The sequence below is a fragment of the Pipistrellus kuhlii genome, unplaced genomic scaffold, assembly GCF_014108245.1.
Source record: "Pipistrellus kuhlii isolate mPipKuh1 unplaced genomic scaffold, mPipKuh1.p scaffold_m20_p_9, whole genome shotgun sequence".
Lineage (NCBI taxonomy): Eukaryota > Metazoa > Chordata > Mammalia > Chiroptera > Vespertilionidae > Pipistrellus > Pipistrellus kuhlii.
In genome coordinates, this window is record NW_023425595.1 from 55650695 (window position 1) to 55673817 (window position 23123).

General features: G+C 36.9%; 1 protein-coding gene across 1 annotated transcript in view; it reads left to right on the plus strand.

Moving 5' to 3' along the window:
• DYNC2H1 (dynein cytoplasmic 2 heavy chain 1) overlaps positions 1 to 23123 on the plus strand; it is a 246906-nt gene that overhangs the window by 219604 nt on the left and 4179 nt on the right. The window contains 3 exon segments of the mRNA XM_036426957.2: positions 15296 to 15405; positions 16333 to 16414; positions 20722 to 20838. Of these exon segments, the coding sequence (XP_036282850.2) occupies positions 15296 to 15405; positions 16333 to 16414; positions 20722 to 20838 (309 nt within the window).

A 23123-nucleotide genomic window follows, 5' to 3' on the forward strand; every position in this document is an offset into this window, starting at 1 on the left:
GCTGCCTCCCGTCTTCCTAAGCAGAACACCTTCCCTTTACAGAGAAAATGCAAGCTATGCACTATGACCACCTGAAAATTCCTGCACTTCTTCCCATCTAATTTGAACCCACCCTTCTCACTTCTGTTCCAATACAAAGCAAGTTGACCTTGTGCCACTGAAGGCTCAGCCTCAGAGCTTGATTCCATCTGTTCTCATCTGTTTAGATACTTCTACCAAGGGGTGTTTTGTTGTTTCTCTGTATTTACATCTTTTCCTCTCTTCATACTCTATCCTGCCAGCCTACAAATGGGATCCTTTGATGGGGCCAGGACTCATCTGAATGTTTGTTAAGCTTCTAGTAAAACCAATTTCTTAAGTTGTATTTTTGGAGAAAAGTTACGGGACATGAAAATGAAGTTAAAATTAGCAGGCACAGAAGAACCAGGGACTCCGATTTACTTTTCTTTCTATCTGCTGTGTATATGCCTGGACATCATCTTTCAATAAATGCTAAAAGATGGGAGGGAAGGAAATGAAGGAGAATGGAGAAGTCAGAGACAAAGGGCAAATAATCTATGGGTATTCTTAGAAGAATATAGAAATTCTCTGAAGGTCTTGGTATGTTATAATTGCACAGATATGGTAATTTATAACTTCATATATATGTCAGCACTGTTTGCTTTAAATTATTTTTATAAAGAGCAAAAACTTTTATTTGCTGCAAATAGCATCCTATATTATACCGTGTGTTTAAGTTCACTTGATATTTATACTATGTGTATATAATGATGTATTGTTGATACTGAAATTATAATTGAAAACAATTTTACATAAATTTTTATGTTTTTTCTGACATGATTATTTGTATTGAATATATTGAATAATGGTCATCAAAACTAAAAAGTTTTCTACAGTGTAATTTTCTTAAAAGTTTTCTAGCCATAGCCTTTATTGTAATGTGACATACCTCCTAACCCTCCAATAACTTTCAGGCTTAATCATAGCTTACTTTCTATCTTTCCAAGTGGGGAATATGTAATATTCATTATTTCTATCACCTTAGGGATATTTTTATATTTAGTTTTCATACCCTAATATTTTTTCAATTATAAATGTACAAAGATATCTATTTTCCTAAGGTTAAGCTATAAGTTTGGGAATCACTTGCCCTCTGTTTCAGGACCTGCTAGGAGCTTTGTTTTCAAGGTGCTTTCTCTGTTTCATAGATACACATCGGAGCAGTTTGTGATGTTTAGAGGAGCAATGTAGCAACTTAGGTGTGAAAGAAAAGAATGAGAGCATGGTAGAAGGGAAAATTAGAAGTCCTATTATTAAAGAAGAATGGCTGCTTTGGGGTTTTTATGAAAGTACTAGAGGTCCGGTGAATGGAAATTCATGCAAGGCTGCCTCGGCCCACGCAGCCCAGCTGCCTCAGGGCCCAGGCTGCCTCGAGGCTCCGTGGCCCTGCCCCCCACCACTGGTCATTCCACTGGCCCGTCTAATTAGCATATTAGCTCTTTATTATATAGGATAAGAATCTGACTGAATCCATACAAGTACACAGCAGCTTGAGCCCAGTTCCAGTCAAAGTGTAAAATCCCAGAGCCTTTCATTTTAAGGCATAATATATAGGGAAACAGAGCAAGCTACTGAGAGTGTCATGCATAGTGCCTGTTCATGATAGAGGTTTTGTACAAATAAGGTGAGACTGACTGGGATTACAGGTGGCATTCATTTATTTATTCATTGAGTCAAAAATTTTGTAAACAGCTACTTTATGCTATGCTCTGAATAAAGTACTGGAGATGTCGTGGTTACTAAATTGATTTACCATAGTTCCTATCTTGGTGTCATACACTGTGCTGAGGTGACTGAATGTAGAATGATAAACAAAATAAATATACATCATGTCGCAAGGAGCTATTCTTAGAGTTTATCACAGGAAATAAACAACTGAATAAAAACAAACTTCCTGAGAAAGGAAGCACATAACAGGCTTACCTTAACCTACCTGGGAGCAGGCCAGTGAGGCTTAAGTGGAGAACTCAGTAGAAATAGACCTAGGGAGGAAAAAAGGGAAGAATGTGCCAAACAAGAGAAAGGCCTGAGTCAAGAAGTCTTGTGCTTTCAAGTAACTAAAATGAGAGCAGAGAGAGTGAGAAGGGGGAAGCAAGGGAGACTCAAAGATTAAGCTGGAGGGGCAGGAAGAGCTAAGCCAAGACAATCTATTAAGGAATTATATTTGATCCTAAGGCCAAAAGGGTACCATTGCAGGGTTTTAATGAGGGAAATCAGTTTATGCTTTAGGGATCATTTCCCAATATGGATAGAATGTTAGTTGGTATAAGGTTTAAGACTCTCCTCTGAATGCTGGTACTTTAGAGAAAGCCAGAGAAACCTTAGATACTCAAGGAATCTCAGCCAAAGAGTTTTGTATTCTATAATCTCCACTGCATAAGATCTTTTAGAGCAAGATCTTTTCTTTCTTCACTGTATTTCCAATACCCTGTATACAGTCTGCTAATAGATGAATAAACTAAGGAATGAACAAATAAATGATTAGATAGATTATTTCCTATTATAATCCTGGAATTATTTTCCCAGCTTCAAATGCTTCTGCCTTTTCTTCAGAAATAACATCCTATGAAAGTTTCTTTGGTTCCTGATTTCCACACTCTGTTTTTCTGTTGGGCTGCAGAATAGCTCCTATTGCCCATTTCCCCCTATATGCTGATTCTTCTGTGTTGATCATTTAAAATTTCAGCATGTCTTATATCCAGTTCATAAATCTTATGGTGCCAGCATTTGCTATTATTTTCTCTGTCTTCATAGTCTCAAATTTTCACAGTTGGATCCTTTGACTCTCCATCTCCAGTTTTTATTTCAGCCTAGCTCATGAATTGATTCTTTGCTAGGATTCATAGATCTTCATCTCCAGTACCCAGTTGTAACTGAAATTAAGGGTTGACTAAAGCGGCCTTCACTCCCTTCTCTGTTTTGCTCCGGCCAAAGGCAGCCCTATTCTTTCAGGAATCTTCCTGCAAGGGGCCTCTAGTCTTAAAATATCTGGGTAGACAAAGGGCTTTTTATAGGGAGATTATGGGATGCAGGGAACTAAAGAATTTGGCAACTTGTAGTGTCATGTTCCAGCTGTTGGGTGGTTTTGGTGTTCTCTTTTGTGTGTGTCAGCATCTGGCATATTTCTCTCTCTGAGGGTTTTATTGCTAATATCTGGGGACAGGAAGTTGCAGGCCTTGTTAGCCATCAGCATCTGCTGCATTCCTGTGATTGAGGTTGGCAAAAAGGGGAACTGAAACTGTTATTGCCTGCAACATGCTAAAATATGAAACTATTACAATAATATTTCAGACTATAAGTTTTATTAGAATATTCTTGTTTTTAATTCTTGGTTAGTTAGTTAATTAAATGTGAGTTCTTTTATACTCTGTTCTGTTACATAGAGTTGAGTATGCTAAACAAACCCAATATTTATGCTTATTTATTTATTTATTTATTTTATTGAGTTTCTGCTTTGGGTCCATGTTTTTCATTTTAAAATTTAGTCTACTCAATTTTTTTTTGCCCAACTCAAGCCAGACAGTGGTTGGTACATTTACATAGTACCACATCCTGCCATCCTTCCTTCTTATGATGGGTCCTTATTGTTTATATCAACCATTAGGGACCTTGAAGCCTGGGGAGATTGAAGCAATAAATAGAGTTAGTTGTTGTTGTTGTTAGTAAATGCTATTCAACATGACACATGAACTATCCTTACAATTTATCAGGGAAGAAAGGCCACTGAATAAGTAACAACAATTAAAATGCTGAAGGAAGGGCAGTGCTATAGGGGCAAATAGCAGTAGTTCTGCACCTAGAATTACCCAGGTTGTCTCCTTATATCCACTGTCCCCAGATAGGCCCTGCAGGGGCCCGAGCTGAGTCTGCATTAGGCCCAAGTTTAGGGCACTCGGTATCAGTTGCTCAGTACCCCTTTACCAGCAGGGGCTGTTGTGCTGCTTCCTTCAAATCTCTCCCACTTTGCAATGCTGGGAAGCAGATTTTTCCCAAGGATAGGTATCAGCCCCTGCACTCCGTCACTCGTGTTTTCCTAAGATTCTTTTTAGATGCTGCTTTCTGTCTCTTGTTCAAATTAATATTCAGTCTCACAGTTTCTAGAATGTCTACTAAAATTTTTATTGTTACCTTAGCCACATAGACTGCTTTTAAACTCTTTTTACATTGCATTTTACTTCTATTGCCCACTTCAAAGAAACTGAAGGAAAAATTATGTGAGCCTCTAGCTCTTACTTCTTCCTCTTGAACTCTGATAATCTCTAAGGAGCCAGACTAGCATTTCTAAATCAGAAATGTGTGTCATTATGCCGTTTTGGGGTTCATATTTATTGCTCTTCTTACTTCCATAGCAGTAAAATATGGTAGTTACTTAAATTTGAGCTTCCGAGAATTTTTATTTTATTTTAATACACCACTTCAAACATATATTCAACAATTTTAAGCAAACCAGTGAAGTACAGAAGGAGAAAAAGGAACATTTGTAAGAACAGCACATTTTGGATGTCAGACATATATGCACTTTACATTAAATGTAGTAATATTTATAACATGAGGTGGATATTATTTCTAGTTTTAAAGATGGTAAAAATAAAATATCAAATTCAAGAGTAGTTAAATAGTTTATGAAAACTATATGGAAAAATGAGAGGAGTCACACTGAAGTGCCCTTTCATGATATCATACTGTAGCTTTCACCTTCTCCCCCCAAATGCTTTTTATAAGTTGGCCTCCAGGTCACCAAACACTTCTGTTTTCTCCTTATCTGTGTACTTCATTGGCTTTTCTTCTACATCATCTGTAATGTTGGATTTTATAAAGCACAGTCCTCTGGTTCTTTCTACCTGTACTCCCTCCATAGTGACCTCACAACGTTGAATCCCATCTAACTTTGATTATCATTAGCTTTATAGCTCTCTCCTAACTCTGGTGTATACTCAGTATTTTCACTCTGGATGTTTAATAAACATCTCAAACTGAACTCCACCCAAGACACATGTACTACCCAAACTATACCCAGAAAAGTAAATGACAGCTCTGTCCTTTCTGTGGCAGGGGCCAGAAGTCTTAGAACCATTGTAAGCTCTTCTGAATATTATGCATCTATTCTACCAGAAAAAAAAATCTTGCCTTTATGTTCAAGACATATTCAGAGATATCTCTCACCACTTTCACTGCTACATACTCCCTTGATTGGAGTCATTATTAATGCCTCTGCTGCCTAACTGGGCCTTGCTTCCACCCGTGTCCCCTTTCTGATTAGTTCTCAACTGAGCAGTCTGATTAAGGCATAAGTCAGATTAGATCACCTCTTTAGAAAATTTCTCCCTGACTTCTTAGCACATTCATTTAACAAAAAATTTACAACTTAAATTAAGATTCAGACCATTACCCCTCTTAATTTCCTCTCCTCCTTTTTGCTCATGTACTGTGTCCTTGCTGTTCAGTGAACAGCCTGGCACACGCCCTATTAAGAACTTTAGCCTTGCTGTTTCCTCTACCTGGAATGCACTTCCCCAGAAATCCGGCAGAAAGTTTTCTTCCTTCAGGTTGTGGCTCACACATCACCTTCTCAGTGATGCCTTCTTTGATCATCCTATTTCAAATTGCATCCTGCCCCTTCTTTGGTATTTTTATCCTCTTTCCCCTTCACTTTCCTTCATAGCCCAAATTTCTATTATTCTATACATTTAACTTTATTTATTCTTCTCTGTATTCCTCCACTAAAATGGAAGCTTCATAAGTCAGAGATTTTTGTCCGTTCACTGTCCTATTCAAAAGTGCGGAACACTGGCTTGCACAAGAAGGTTTTTCAATAGATTTCTGTTGAATAAATGAATGATTCAGTCAATCTTTGAGTTATTCTCAAGCAAACTGACATAAATCTATTACATGTTTCCCAGTCATCATGATTTAACCTCCCAAGATGAATCTATAGTACCTGTGATATATTTCTCTATGTATCTAAATCTATCCGATGAAAATTCTGGTTTATACCCTACTCTGCAATCTAACATTTGAAGATTTTTATTTTGTCTTAAGGTTCAAAGTTTTATCTTATTTAAATTACAGTTTATTTATTTATTTATTTATTTATTTATTTCTCTGAGGTGTCTTACTCTATTTTTGAAGATTCTATAGTAGTTTGCATTCTTGAAAAAGAAAACTATTTCCCCAATTCATCTCCTAGTAACTCTCACAGTCCTCAGTACAGTATTTTACAGATAGTAGATACTCAATAAAATCATTCATAAAAATATTTACAACAGAATTGGAAAAGCAGTCTGTATCTGGTCTAAAACCACCATTATCTTTATTTTACATACTATATTCAGCTAGATCTATAGATGTATTTTATTTATATATTCATTCATTCATTCATTCAGCGAATATTTATTAAGCTTTTCTTATGTGTCACTCACCACTCAAAGTGCTGGAAATTTACAGCAGAGAAGAAAACAGATTCTTGCCAACAGGAATCTCTATATGTAGTGAAGGCGATAGATACTATAAGTAGAAAGTATATTAATATTGGAATTGCATAGAAAAATACATCATGGCCCAAAACCTGAGATTTAAGATTAATATACAGCCAAACTTTAAACTGGATTATTATAGTCATAAAATGAACTTGCCATATATATCTGCAGTTTTATCCAGTAAAATGTAGGTATTACTGTAGCAGTAGTATCACATAATTTTAGGCAACAAATTTTATACAGAAACAATAATTTCTAAACACTGTGAGCTAGTAAATTCTGCCTATGGTCAACTACCTTGCACATTTAGAATACTAAACAGTAGTCTATGATGATCTCAGTGTTATAGAAGCAATCCCATAAACCATGCTATTTGTACTGTTCACAGAAGATAAATCTTGGTTCTAGAAATATGATAGTATGGCAATATAATTGGCTTTCAACATAACAGAATCTTCCCTGAATTTTTATCTGCATCTCAGCTTTCATCACTTGCATAGCAATTTCATTCTCCTCCTGGACTAGCATGATAAGTGGGTCTTTACCACAGAAAATTTGCAGAGAATACTTAAACTTACTCTTATGACAAGTTTGGTTTCTTAAAGAATCAGCAGGTTCTAGCTAGATTACTTTCTCTTTAAGTAAAGAGTGATTCTGTTAGTAGTATCCATGTTGTTGCCCTTTTTTTAAAAAAATAGTGCTTCATGGCTTTCCTTGGTTCATGCAGCCATATTTTTTTAATCCTTACCTTAGGATGTTTTACTGGTTTTAGAGAGAGGAAGGGAGAGAGAACCATCAATGTGAGAAAGAAACATGGATAGGTTGCATCCTGTATACATTCATTTTGTTGATAGCTATTTGTATGCGTTACAATAGTTTAGGAAAATGTATTTCAGAAATAGGTTTGCTAGAAAGAACCTTGAATATAGGATCCACAGCTTAAACAAATATAAAAATTCTTTGTATTTTGTGTCTTGAAAATGGTCTGTAATCTTATTAGCCTGTCTCAGTTTTGGTTTTTGGTTTGTTTTTTAGTCAACGATACCGTGTGAGGGACCATTAACAGAAACCAATTAGAGATCAGTTCTGATTTTTTAAATTAGACCGGTGGACGTTATAGAGTTAAAAGAAGTAAGCCTTCTAGGTATCCATCATGCTCTTACCATATTCATATTAGATGTTAATTTGTCCCTGAATTTTCATTCATTACTAAACCACATGGTCAGACTTTGTTCTTCTTAAAAGGTTTATCATAGCCACTTTTTTAAAGCAATGAGAAATGTGTACCATGATTTCAATTTCATAAGTATCTATGTTTACTATTTATGCTTGATTGCTTTCATTATCTCATTAATTTGGGTGAGATTTTTTGTTTGTTTGTTTGTTTGTTCCTTACCTATTTTGTTAAACATTTGGGTTGGGTTTTCCCCCACTATTTTCACATTTTTGATATATATTTTTGCCAATCCAGATAATTCTATCTAATAAAGAGGGATTATGCTAATTGACTGTCATGCCCTCACAAATGGTGGCACCCACAGCCACGAGATGGCAGTGCCCAGTCCCTCAGCCCTGCCTCATCCAGCCTCAGTCCCTCAGTCCCCTCAGCCCTGCCCCATCCAGCCTCAGTCCCCTAGTCTCCTCAGTCCAGCCTCATCCAGACTCAGTCTCCAAGGCCCATCATCCCCACCTTATTCAGCCAGAATCCCCCAGTCTCCTCAGCCCAGCAAGGGAAGGCAGTTGGGGGTGACTGGGCCAGCACAGAAAGGCAGTTGTGGGTGATCATGCCAGCAGGTGAAGACAGTTGGAGATAATCAGGCTGGCAGGGGAGGTCAATAGGGGATAATCACGCTGGCAGGGGAGCAGTTAGGTGTCAATCAGGCTGGCAGGGGAGTGGTTAGGGAAGATCAGGCTGGTAGGTAGAGGAGTTAGGGGCAATCAGGCAGGCAGATAGGCAGGTGAGCAGTTAGGAGCCAGCAATCCCAGATTGTGAGATGGTATAGGCTGGGCTGAGGGAACATCCTCACAGGGATCAGGCCTAAACCAGCGGTCAGACATCCCCTGAGGAGTCCCTGATTGGAGAGGCTGTAGGCCAGGCTAAGGGACACCCCCCATGCAAGAATTTTGTGCACAGGACCTCTAATATACATGTAAGTTCCCCAGTAAATTCCTCCCCCTCCCCCATCTTAGCCTCATTCCCACCTTCTATCTGAAATTCATCAGTCTGTTCCATGGTTCTATGTTTTGGATCTATTTTGTTCATCAGTTTATTTGGTTCATTAGATTCCACATATGAGTGAGATCATGTAATACTTATCTTTCTCTGACTGGTTTATTTCACTTAGCATAGTATTTACTCTCCAGGTCCATCCATGTTTTTGCAAACGTTAAGCGTTCCTTCTTTTTTGCAGTTACATAGTAGTCCACTGTGTAAATGTAACAGCTTTTTTATCCACTCATCTGCTGATGGGCACTTGGACTGTTTCCAAATCTTAGCTATTGTAAATTGAGCTGCTATGAACATGGGGTGCATATATACAAACTGGAAGACAACACCCTTTTTTGATAAAAGCTCTCAGCCAAGTGGGAATAGAGGGATCATACCTCAAGATAATAAAGGTCATATATGACATACTTATATTGAGTAGCTAACCTCATACATACTCAATGGGGAAAAAAACTTAAGAACAGAATCTAGACAAGGATGTCCATCTTCACCATTCTTATTCAACACAGTACTGGAAGTCCTAGCTACAGTGGTCAGAAAAGAAAGAAAAAATAATTCAAATTGAAAAGGAGGAAGTAAAATTATCATTATTCGCAGATGACAGGTACTACACATAGAAAACTGTAAAGACTCCATCAGGAGACTATAATACTAAATAAATGAATTATGCAAAGTAGCAGAATACAAAATCAACATTCTGAGGTTGATGGCGTTTTTATACACCAATAATGAACTCTCAGAAACTGAAAAAAAACACACAACAATTCCATTTACCATTGTAAAAAAAAAAATACCTAGGAATAAACTTAACCAAGCAGGTAAAATAAGATATTGGAAAAAGAAATAGAGAGAGGGAGTTATAGACAAGGATTGGAAGAATTACCATCATTAAAATGTCCATACTTCCCAAAGCAATCTACAGATTCAACACAATCCCTATTAAAATACCAAACACATACTTCACAGAACTAGAACAAATACTCCAAAAATGTACTTGGAACCAAAAAATACCCCAAATAGCAGAGCAATATTGAAAAAGAAAAACAAAGTTGGAGGGATCACAATACCAAATGTCAAACTATACTGTAAAGCCACTGTAATGAAAACAGCCTAGTACTAGCACAAGAGCACATATATGAACCAATGGAACAGAACAGAGACCTTAGAAATTAACCCAAGCCATTATGCTCAATTAATATTTGACAAAGGGGGCAATTAATACAATGGAGTAAAGACAATGTCTTCAATAAATTGTGTGGGGGAAAACTGGACAGACACATGCAAAAAGATGAAACTAGACCACCAACTTATACCATACACAAGAATAAACTCAAAATGGGTAAAAGACTTAAATATAAGCCGTGAAAACATAAAATTCCTGGAAGACAACATAGGCAGTAAAATCTCAAACATCTTATGTAGTAGAATATTCACAGATACATCTCTAAGGGCAAGAGAGACAAAGGAGAAAATAAAAACAAATGGGACTACATCAAAATAAAAAGCTTCTGCACAGCAATAGAAACCACCATCAAAATAAAAAGGAAACCTACTATATTGGGGAACATATTTGGCAGTGATATATGTAAAACGGGGTTAATATGCAAAATATATAATGTACTCATACAATTCAACAAAAGGAAGACAAACAATTCAATTAAAAAATGGGCAAAGGATGGGAATAGACACTTATCCAAAGAGGACATACAAATGCCCAAGAGACATATGAAAAAATTTTCAGTCACTAATCACCAGAGAAATGCAAATTAGAAGCACAGCAAGATATCACTTCACACCTGTCACAATTGCTGTCATCAATAAAGAACAAAAGCTGGTGAGGATGTGAAGAAACTGGGAACCCTAGTACACTGCTGGTGGGAATGCAGACTGGTTCAACTACTATGGAAAACATTTTATATTAATTTAGCTAAATAAAAGTCAAGCCACAAAACAAGTAAAAATTGGGTGATGCTATGAGGAATTAAAGTCAATGTAAATGGACAGCCAACCACTAGTGGATAGAATTTTAACTACACTATATTAACAACATGTTTTAAAACAGTTCTCTAAAATTGGTAGGCAAAGTCACCTTATTAATGGAGTACATGAGGCAAGAAATTATTTTTTAAGGACTATATAATAAAAATGATTAGAGTTCCAGGAAACTGCTTCAACTCCATCTTGTTCTCTTGAACTCCAGATAGATTTTTCATTCATCTCGGAAGTCTACTCAAAGATGAATTAAGATTGAAACTCAAAAGACTAAACTTAAGGGGGGAGGAATCACTTTTTCTCCTATGTTTAGATAATATAATTAGTAAAAGTAATTAATGCACAAGATGTAAATACTACTAATATAAACCAGGTTTGAGTTTAGGAAAAAATGAAACTTGAGGTTTGGCAAATCTATAGTAGTATGCTCACTATTTCTTAAAGTTAGTACAACAAACTTTAGTAAGAAATCTTTTATTTGTATAATGATTCTGAAGTTTCAATTCCAGTATAATTCCAGATAATTTACCTTGCTCATGAACTACAGTTTCTTGCCATCTATTCATGCAGTAAATTGAAAAGCTTGTTATACTCTGAGTTATTAACATGCTAATAATATTTAATGTTTGTTGTTTTTTTACTGCAGTGAAAACAACTAACTGTATTATTTTTATTTTGGATAAATTAGATTTTAATTCTTGATGAATTTATTCTCAGATTCTTAAGTCCATAAATGTATACTAAACTCCATGGCCCAGTGCATGAAATTTGTGCATGGAGTGGGGGGTGTCCCTCAGCCCAGCCTGTACTCTCTCCAATCTGGGACCCCTCGAGGGATGACCAACGCCTGAGGGATGTCAGACATCTCTCTCCAATCCAGGACTGCTGGCTCCCAACTGCTTGCCTCCTGCCTTCCTGATTGCCCCTGACCACTTCTGCCTGCCAGCCTGATCACCCCCTAAGCACTCCCAAATGACCAAACAACACCTAATTGCTCCCCTGCCATCCCGATTGCCCCAACTGTCCTCCCCTGTTGGCCTGGTCACCCCTAACTGCCCTCCCCTGCAGGCCTGTTAACCCCTAACTGCCCTTCCTTGCCAGCCTAGTTACCCCCAACTGCCCTCCCCTACTAGCCAGGTCACCCCTAACTCCTCTCCCCTGCTGACCTGGTACCTCCCAAATACTCTCCCCTTCAGGCTGGTTGCCCCAAACTGCCCTTTCCTGCAGGCCTGGGTCCCCTCAGCTGCCCTCCCCTGCTGGTCTGTTTGCCCCCAACTATTCTCCTCTGCCAGCCTGGTCACCCCTCAGCTGCCCTCCCCTGCTGGTTTTTTGCCCCCAACTGCCCTCCTCTGCCAGCCTGGTCACACTTATCTGCCCTCCCTTCTGGCCTGATAGCCCACAACTGCCCTCTCCTGCCGGCTATCTTGTGGTAGCCATCTTGTGTTCACCTGGGGTATCCATCTTTGACCACATGGGGGCAGCCATCTTATGTTTTGGAGTGATGGTTAATTTGCATATTATTCTTTTATTAGATAGGATAAATTCTGTAAAAATATTGCAGGAATATAAAAGACATTGAAAACAATAATTACCTAAATTACTTATTTGCCTTAAATACTTTTCCTCCCAAAGAACACAGAGCATTAAAACAAAGTAAGATAGAATCAGTTTATGAATGCGTTTTATTTTTATACTAAATTAGAGGCCCGCTGCATGAAATTCATGCACAGGTAGAGTCCCTAGGCCTGGCCAGAGATCAGGGCCAATCAGGGCCTTTCTTCCCCTGGCTGCCAGCTGCCAGCTGGGGCCTGCCTTGCTTCCACACCACCCCCAGGTGGTCAGCACATGTCATAAAGAGTGATCAGTCTCCTGGACGAACTCCCGTGGGGACAATTTCCATTCTAGGCTTTTATATATTATATAGATAGTATACATTTCTACTAAAATTTTATTCGTCTTGCATACTTATTAACATTTGAGCATTATTATGCCTTACTTTCCTTTTTTTCAAAAATATATTTTACTTTTTAAATTTGCATAACTATTAAGGATGATATTATCTACATGTTTCAATAAGCATATAAACTATCACTGTGTTAATATTTTCAATTCATTCTCTTATTTGAGGAAAATAATTATAATAATTCAAACTTTAATAAAGTAAAAATCTGATTATCAGCCACACTCTAATTTTTAATTAATTTGAACATCATTCCTGGCAAAAGTTCTTTTGGAGTTTTTGAATTCAAAATTAATTTTGAAGAGTTTAATGAAATAATAGTGTAAATTGAAATATTTATAGGGTAAATATTTTTTTAAACTGTTTTAAATATTACAATCAGAATAGTTCATGCAAGCATATTTGTTGACTATGTTTAGGTAATAAAATAGAAGACAGATAAAACAATGAAATTATTTCATAGGGAATATTTTCTATGCATAATTTCAAATTATTTAATTGAAAATAGATACTTAGGGCCCTCGCTGATTTGGCTCAATGAATAGAGTGTCAGCCTATAGGCCAAAGGGTCTTGGGTTCAATTCCAGTTGGGGGCATGTACCTTGGTTGCAGCCCCCATCCCCCACACCCGACCAGGGCCCTTGGTCAGGGTGTAAGCAGAAGGCAACCAATCAATGTGTTTCTCTCATTCACATCAATGTTTTTCTCTGTCTTTCCCTATCTCTTCCACTTTCTCTAAAAGATCAATGGAAAAATATCCTCGGGTGAGGATTAAAACAAACAAACAAATTAGATATTTACAAAATGTTATTATCATAAAGGATAACATCCACAAAGAAATAATTATACTTTGTTAAACAGATCTATTTCTAAAGTCTGTTACATATTCTTAAAATCATATTTTTAACTGGTTGAAAGGACATAGGAACATTTTTGCTACAATGTAGGAGACCTAATCAAATGCATTAAGATAAAAGATAAATATTCTAGCTTTGGTGATTTTAATTTCTCCCATTCTAGACGTGGCTGACAGATATAAATGCTTGGGTGGATAACAGGGTGTTAAAAATACATGAAACACAGACTTTCTACATTGTGATAAATTGACACAATCCCTCTTACCCCCACCCCAGACTGTTTATAAAGCATGCATAATGAGTTACTTAGTAAATGAGAATTCTGCATGTTTTTACGGTATCATCTCTTGAAACAACAGACTGATTCAGCAATCATCAGTTAGGTAGCTACCTATCTCTTAGGGCACATTATCACCTCCAGAAAATACTATAGAAAAGCAAATCACATAATGCTGCCTGAGTTTATCACCGGGCTCCAGCACTTACTAGCTATATGACCTTGCGCCTGACTTTAAGCTCACTGTAGCTCTATTTCCTCATTGTGAAATGGCATATTAATACTAATTTTCAGGGTTGTAGCCAGCATAAAATTGACTAGCACATGAAAAGCATATAATAAGTGTTGCACAAAATCCTCTGTTGTTTTTCTTATTTGTTCCAAATGGCAATTTTTATTATGCTAATTAAATATACTTTATGTGTATGTCTCCAAACAGAGTGTAATTTGATTTACAAAATGGCAGATAAGTAGAAAATACTACCGTGTTTCCCCGAAAATAAGACATCCTCCGAAAATAAGACCTTCTTACAGGTTTTCTTCTGAGTGAAATATAAGGCATCCCCCTGAAAATAAGGGCACCGTAGGCTAAACATGAGAGATTTGGTCCACTGATTCTGAAAGAAATGGAGTCACAAGAAATTTATCAGGAAATTTAGGAATTGGATTGTTATGATGATGTTCCAGAAGATGATGACATGATTGTCAGTGAATAAATGAGTAAATTCTTGATACTGTAGGATTCACAGTTTGTCTGGTTTGTGTTGACAACTCCGTACCGTATACAGGTAATACATGTCCGTTATTTTCATTTAACAATAAATGTGTACCGTATTCTTCTTCATGGAAAAATAAGACATCCCCTGAAAATAAGACCTAGAGCATCTTTGGGAGCAAAAATTAATATAAGACACTGTCTTGTTTTCAGGGAAACAGGGTACTTAAAAACACCATTTAACAAAAAACTACTTGGCATTATCCTCCACTTTAATACTTGATCTAGTAAAGTGGCAAATTGACTGTCAAACCTAGATCTGGAATCTTAGCTCAGTTTGCATTGCCAGGACTTGGGGACCCTGAGGACTCCAGGTAGACCCAGTTTGCACATTTGAGCGGTGAGTCGTCACAGGACACCTGCCAACCAAACTGCAGCACTGTATCTTAGATTAATTTTCATTTTTTGGCTTTATTTTGAGTAGATCTGTACCAAGAAAAAAGTTGTGTAAGGAAGCTTTTTTGTGATGAATGGATATGATGTCAGAACTGTAACAGCTCATAATGTGCAGGGGGATTCTTTCTCTCCCCGTCCTCCCATCATCTCAGACCGTTTGGAAGCCGCATTCGTTTCAGAATGAAAATGGCTTCTGCATAATAATCCGTTAATAGATTTATCTTTCAAATTTACAGAGTTTTAAATGTATGCCTGTGGCTTTTTTTCTTCTTTAGAGCTGGGTAGAGAGAGCTGAAAAACAGGCTCTTCTCTCGGATACACTTGACCTATCAGAGCTCTTCCATCCGGACACGTTCCTCAATGCTCTTCGCCAAGAAACGGCCAGGTAAGTAAAATGAAATAACTGTGTGTCCACGAGAGTAATTATACTTTCCTTTATTCACTTTTGATCACATTCCCTTGGGAAGAAATAAATTCATTGTTAAATCCAGATAGTTGTGTTATTTCCTAATACTTAACTTTAGTAATACAGCTTACCACTAGTTTAAAAGGCATTGCTTTTAATTGTTTGTTTATTAGAATTGAAAAAGGTAAAATTTAACTTTAAAATTTTTGATCATTTATTTAGACCTTTTGTGTACAGTATGGACACATATTTAAAATGAATCAAAATTAAATACTTTTTTTAAATGTAACTTCTCAGTCATATTACCCACATTTGAAGTGCTCAAATAGCCACATGTAGCTAGTGGCTACCATTTTGAACTGCTTGAAAATGTTTTTATCTTTCCAGAAAATTCTGTTGGACAGTGCTAACCAGGCTTCTTGATAGGGAACAATATTTGATGATTAAGATCAAGTTATTTTTTAATAATAAATTTGGATTATCATCTAATATGTAGTCTATAATTTTTAACAAGATAGAATGAGGGGGAAAAGAGACACTTCCAAAAATATATTGCATAAAATTTAGTTGTTGTTTGGTGACTCAGGGGAATCTTAATTTATAATGCCTTAGGATCATTATAAACATCTCAGTTCAGCTAATAACATTTATTCAACACCCATCATATGCCTGAATTTGAGGATGATGGTCAAAATGGAGGATATAAAAATAAAATAATAAAGGCCCTATCCTTAAGGAATTTGTACAACCTGTTAACTTTAAGAACTTAGTGTGAAGTCTGACTTAAGATATTTTATTACTTGCACATTATAAATATTTTAATTTTAAATAAATAGAAATGTATTTATCTTCATATTCTACTTCCTGAATATTATTTATTTCTGAATTGATGCTTTACTTTTATAGGGCCATGGGCTGTTCTGTGGATAGCCTTAAATTTGTAGCTTCATGGAAGGGCCGACTGCAAGAGGCCAAGCTGCAGATTAAGGTATTAAACTAATTTTAAATGTTTTCTTCAGTTTAAAATGTATGTTTTGGCCAGCTGTGATGAAAAGATTCTATAACTCCAATCTCAAAGTCACCTGTCTTTATAGTGTAAGAGCCACAGAGATAGATTAGATTGTATTACCTATGTGAAAAATCAGTATAAGTTAAGATTTAGCATGAAACAACTTGTACACAATATAATCTTTTCTACTGCAAAAATAAGAATCTTAAAGATACAATATATTTGCAAATAAAGCCTTTGGTTAAAAATGATACAAATTTTAAAGTTATGTTAGGTTATCTTTTCTAAAATTCAATTAATACTTGCTATATAATAAAGAACATATAAATGTAATGTATAAAAATAGACCAGGAGATCCAAGATATCAGTGGATTAGGTGGAAGTTACATTCACCTACTCCCAGGACCAAACTGGAATTACAACTAAAATGTAACATAGTCCCCCCGAATAACCAACCGAAGACTGCTGAACGTAATTCTTATAACCAGATGTTGGGTGGGCACATCTTCGTTGCTTTGCTGCTCAGGGCTGGTATGGGGTTGAGACCCCACACTCCTTGGAGGGGGCCGGGAGGAGGGCTTTACAGCTGAGATAGCCCTCCATGAGAGTGGGACCAAACTTTTCATGCCCCTGCCCTTCCTAGCAGACTTGATGAAGGAAATAAGCAGGTCACAAAATGATATGATGATGTATGTTACCCTTTGCATACAGTTTGGAAATATGAAAAACAATATTATTCATTGTTTATGGGTACATGTATATTAAAGAATCATGAAAAACTAAATTCAGGGATATGGCTGGGTCAGGTGAGAACAGAAGAGGAACAGGAAGTATGTCTGAGGACTTCAGCTCTAGTCATTATGGTTTAGTTGCTTGGGAATACAGAATACACATGGCTGCATATTAAAGTCTAGTAAAAATGAGCAGTGAATATATAGTTAAAATATTTTTATGGTTTTATGTGTTTGACATATTTTTTAATTTATAAAAGGAGGGTGCTTTCAAATAAACCATATAATAACTTATCAAAATAAGACTGAGTTTATCATGAAATTCACTGTTAAATCCAAGTTAAATTGAACTTAAAATCGAAAGTATGCAGGAAATGCAGTATCATATATGAAATAAGTTAATGGCTTAATTATATTTTTAGTGAACAAAGTTACTACTATTACTGTTGCAAACTCCTTTAGAGGTGAGAAGAGTTGAATAAGACCATATATGTATGAACAGCCCTTTCAAAGTAGATTGGGTTTGGTAATTAGTTATTTGGAATTATGCAATTGTGGTTGACCAAATCCCCACTATCCCTTTAAAATGTTTTGAAACCGTAAAGAAAACCAAACTTTATTTTAAATCTTCAGGTGCTTTAATCAGAGGTTCAAGTATGACTAACATTATTTGAATACAGATTTTTTGTTTTGTTTAACGATTTTAATTCAGTTTCTGTTTTGTTAAATTGAAAGCTAAGCAAAACACAAATAATTAGAGGAAATTATATTATGACAAGAGTTGCACATTTAGATGCCTTTCACTTAATTATTTGCATTTGACCCAAATAGTACATTTGTGCAGATGTTTTAATATTCTTGCGGCACACTGGTTGAAAATTGCTGATCTAACAATTTTGGAAAATACTTTGCAAATCGAATATTGTAGGCAAAAGTTCCTTTGACCAGAATTTTTCAGATAATATCCACTCAAACCTTTATTTTGTCTCACTTAAGTGGATACACCATATAAAATAATTATAAATGTCTAGAAATTAGGAGATGGGTTAGATTAATGAACAATAATAGCTGATACTTTTGAGCATTTACTATATACCAGGCAATTTTCCAGGTATTTTAAATATATTGGTAGAGGGGAATTCTTATTTCCCACTCCCATTGTTTTCTTCTGTGTGGAGAGATATTTACTAATGTGGATGCTTTTAGACTCCTCTACTTTCTCCTCCCTTCTGCCCTTTCTGGGAAGAAGTCACTTTATCTGATTATGAGTCTGAGCCAGGACTGAGTACCACACCTTCCTTATGCTTTTCTCTTGGGTGTTTACATTCTGCTCTGTCCCTTCAGGGTCGTTTCTCCACTTAGTCCAGCTGGCTCTTTAGCTTCGTCCTGTTGCAGCTAGAAGTTAAGCTGACCAAATTCTTGAGTTTGATATTAGAAAGTCCATTTGCCTGGAGACTTGTTATATCTATTAAAGTATTTTTTTTCAGCATTAAAAGTAATGTCTGGGTTTTGTTTGCTTTTATTTCTTCTCTTAATGCAGAATTCCAGTTGCAATAAGGATATAGTTTGTTGATATCACTCCAACTCCTGATATATTGCCATTAGTATATGTTTTCATTGTATTTTCAGCAATAAGAATGTCTTTAAATCTGAAAATTACTTAAATTGATAGAGGATATAGAGAGAAAAGAGCAGATTTGGAAAATGTTTGTTAAACGTGGCAGGAAGTGGTAGTTGGTGGCATGTAGAAGTTTAGAAGAAGGAGCCAAGAATGTTTCCCAGGTGTCGGATTAAGCAAATGCATGGACAGTGGTGCCAATTATTGAAAGAGTCTCCAGGAAATATTCCTCACCCTCCCACCTCCTGGTTAGAAAAGGAGTTTCTATCTTAGTATCTGCATAGGACATAGTCTAATTGTGGCACTACTTTTATAAATTGCTTTTCTGAACTAATTGAGCTTAAAACTTAGCAACCTTTCTAGAAGAGGCCTTAGAAAAACTATCTTACCTAGGGAGTCTCTTGCTCTGAAATTACTAGGCACTCACTAAATTTACATTTTTTAGAGCAAAATGACTTGAGCAACTCTTGAAGCGGCCTGTATAATATCACATCAGTGTTATAATAGCAAGAATATTGAATTTAAGGATTAACCAATTATATTCTTATCCCAGCTCTTTCACTATGGAACAGCTGCTTATCTTTTCCATGGCACAACAACCCAACTATAAAATTTGCTATTCAAAACTGTTATCAAGGCAGATCCCATCGGGCAGTCGGACATCCCTCGAGGGGTCCCAGATTGGAGAGGTTGCAGGCTGGACTGAGGGACACCCATTCTGTGCACGAATTACATGCACCGGGACTCTAGTATATATATCTGTCTTATCTAATAAAGAGTAAATATACTAATTGACCATCACACCTTCACAAATATGATGGAGCCCACAGCCAATAAGGCAGGAATATACTAATTGACTGCCACACCCTCAAATATGGCAGCATCCACAACCCCAAAATGGTGGCACCTAGTCCCCTCAGCCACACCAGAGTTGGCAGGCATGTGGCATGGCCGGACCCACCCCCAGGCAGTCTGGCCGCTCTGTGCGCCTGCCTTCGAAGTCCCCCAGTCCCCTCAGCCCTCCAGCTGCCCAAGGGCCAGCCCAAGCACAGGAAAGCCTTGGATGGCAGCTGCCCAGCTGCCCAGGTCTACCAGAGGCCCATGTAACCAGGGCTGGCCAAAGCTTGTGCTGCTGGCAGTGGCAGCAGCAGAGGTGTGAGAGGGGCGTCACCTTCCCCTGATTGCCGGATTGCCTCCCACCACTGAGGACTCCCAGACTGTGAGAGGGTGCAGGCTGGGCTGAGGGATCCCCCTTCAGTGCATGAATTTTCATGCACCGGGCCTCGTGTGTGTGTGTGTGTGTGTGTGTGTGTGTGTGTGTGTGTGATGTCCCGATGCAGGATCTTGGCCACATCTCCCTGTCCTGCTTCCCTCCCCAGTCTCTCAGCCACCTCAAGTCTGTGCCTTTCTGTGCCCAAGCCTTGAGCGAGTGTTTGCAATTGAAAACTCCTATTTTGGGTTTAGAGATTAAAAAACAAAGACAAAACCAAACCAAAAAACTGCAGGTTTCTCTTTTCCCAGCACTGTGCTCCTCCCGGCCTTCCAAGCGCAGCCTTTCATGGCTGTGGTCTGGGTTCCTTGGCTTCCAGCAGCCCTGTGGCCTTTCCTTTTCACAGTTCAGTGTGACACCTGTCGCAAAGGGACAGAGCTTTGGTGCAAAACAGCTTCCTCCTCAACTTCTTGGACTGCTGACTGGCTGTCTCTCTCAAGTACACACCTCTGTGCCCACTGCTCTCCAGGCACCCTCCACTCTTCCTTGTTGTAAATTGTCTCCGTGGCAGTGTCTAATTCGTTAATTCTAGGAGGATGTTCTCGGATTTACTTGTCTTTTCAGTCTGGCCCCAGGATGAGGTACATAATATGTCTGCCTGTTCAGCCACCATTTTTTTTTTTTTTTTTTTTACTCCAGACTTTCATGTTTTCTGTTTCCATGGCAGGTTAGTGGCTTGTGCCTAGAAGGATGCAGTTTTGATGGGAATCGACTTTCTGAAAACCAGCATGATTCTCCTAGTGTGTCATCAGTTCTCCCTTGTTTTATGGGCTGGATTCCACAGGTAATGTATTTTCAGTAGGTATAATACAAGTTTTAAGTTAACTCATTCTTGGATTTTTTTTCTATTTTCACTAAGATAATATAACCTATACTCACACTAATTTATTTATATATTCATTTGTTCATGATGTAGATTCTAAAGTCATTCTAATTTCAGCTCAATGCTAGTGGTTAAATTAATATAGGTCTAAATTAAGGTTTCCCTAGGGGGTTTTGTCCATAACAGAGCATTGGCTTTCTCCAAAGCATTTTCCAAAAATTATTCTAGATAACATTATTTCATAATGGCTCTTTGTGAAAAATTGTTCACTAAACAAATTTAATAACTAGACTATTTCCTGCCCTTGGAAATTCATGATGTATTTGAGAATATGAAATACTCTGAAGAGTGCCAAAGATTACCTAACACACTTTTTCTTGCACCTACATCCCACCCTTCACCTGGATCTCCTGGTCCACATAATACAGTTAGGGAAACACTGGTTGATCTTATATTACAGTCTGGGATGGTGCCCTGGTTTGTCATTACACAGGATGTCAGTTTGCCTGTGTTCCATCTTTCCAGTAATGAATGCTATTAGCATTATCAGCCCTACAATAACATTGGAGTCCTCAGCCAGCCTGAACCCTATTGGACCAAACAGACACAACATTGGAGCCAACAGACACAAAACTGACAGTTCAACTTCAGAAAAAAATTCATTTCCAGGGAAAATACTACCATAAATTGATTTCATAAGCCACTCTCATAGCCTACTATATATTACTTTTATTTATTTAAATATTTTTTTATTGATTTCAGAGAGTAAGGGAGAGGGAGAGAAAGAGAGAAATATCAATGATGAGAGAGAATCATAGATCGGTGCCTCTTGCAGGCCCCACACTGGGGATCAAGCCCTCTACCTGGTATGTGCCCTGACCTGGAATCGAACTGTGGCCTCCTGATTTATAGGTCGACACTCAACCATTGACTCATGCCAGCCGAGCTATATACATTATACACACACACACACACACACACACACACACACACACACATATATCTTCTAATATACATACTGATAATATACATATACATATGCTTTTCTTTAAGGCCTTATGAAAACAATGTTGTTAGAATCTTGTTACTGAAAAATATGAGAGTATTTCTCTACCAAAATACATTTTAAAGAATAATGTAATAAAGAAATAGTTATGGCATTCTTGACAGAACAAATTCTCAAAATATTCATAGTTGGAAAATTGAGTTGAAATTGGTAAAATAGTTAACATAATTAAACTAGGTAATTTTGTTTTCTTTTTGTTTTTTGTTTTGTTTTTGTTTTATTTGGTTATTTTCTTTGGTTTGTTGGATAAATGATACCTAATATCACCACTTGCTTTTGTTAGTGCATTATCTTCTTTCAAATAGTAGCCTATTGCCTGGTATTTGTAGTGCATGTGCACTTTTAAGTTATTTTCCCATGGGCATGAGTATGAAATTTTTATCTGTAATATCTTTAACAAACATATTAAAGAAGGATTTGTGTCATAAGAATGTAATTTAGTTAAACAACATTCATGAAACCTCCAGCAGCAAAGGTATTGTGCTAACAGTGAGAATGTCCATGTACTAGCTCCACTATTGTGATAATTTATTTATTGGTGAACTAAGAGCAAGCCTGTTTAACTTTTTTTTTTTTTACATAAGATTATAACATTTAAGAGATTTTGAGAAGTGATAATTATAAGCAAAATTTTAAGAAATAACTGTGGTGTTTTACTTTTAAAATACTGTAGGTTTTGATGTAAATATTTTACCATCACTTTAAACAAACAGAAACACCTACAACCCAAAGCAGGTTTAAAAAGATTTGGAAATATATACTGAGTCAGTAAATTGATAGTGAATATACAAAGAAACAACTTTACATTACTGTTAAGTTCCTAATTTAAAGTCGCTTGGCATTAAAATGAAGAGAGATAGAGAAAATCTCCTGAATAGAAAGGAATAGCATTGTAAAACATTTCAATATGATGTTCCTGTTTTCTCTTTTGTCCATAGAAACTTTGGGAAGCAAAGCAAATATCAGGTGGCATAAAAAGATAATATAAGACCTTTCCTGGACTTATAGTCATTCATAGATTTAGATCATTTTAGTCCAACAAATATGTAATGTTTGTCTGCTATTTGATAAAGAATTTAAAAGCAGCATTTCAAAAGAAACCCTGCACTAGGATTTAACTTTAGAAATGGCTAAGGAGTTATAAAAATTATAGAAAATTCGGAATCCTAAAAAAGCTTTG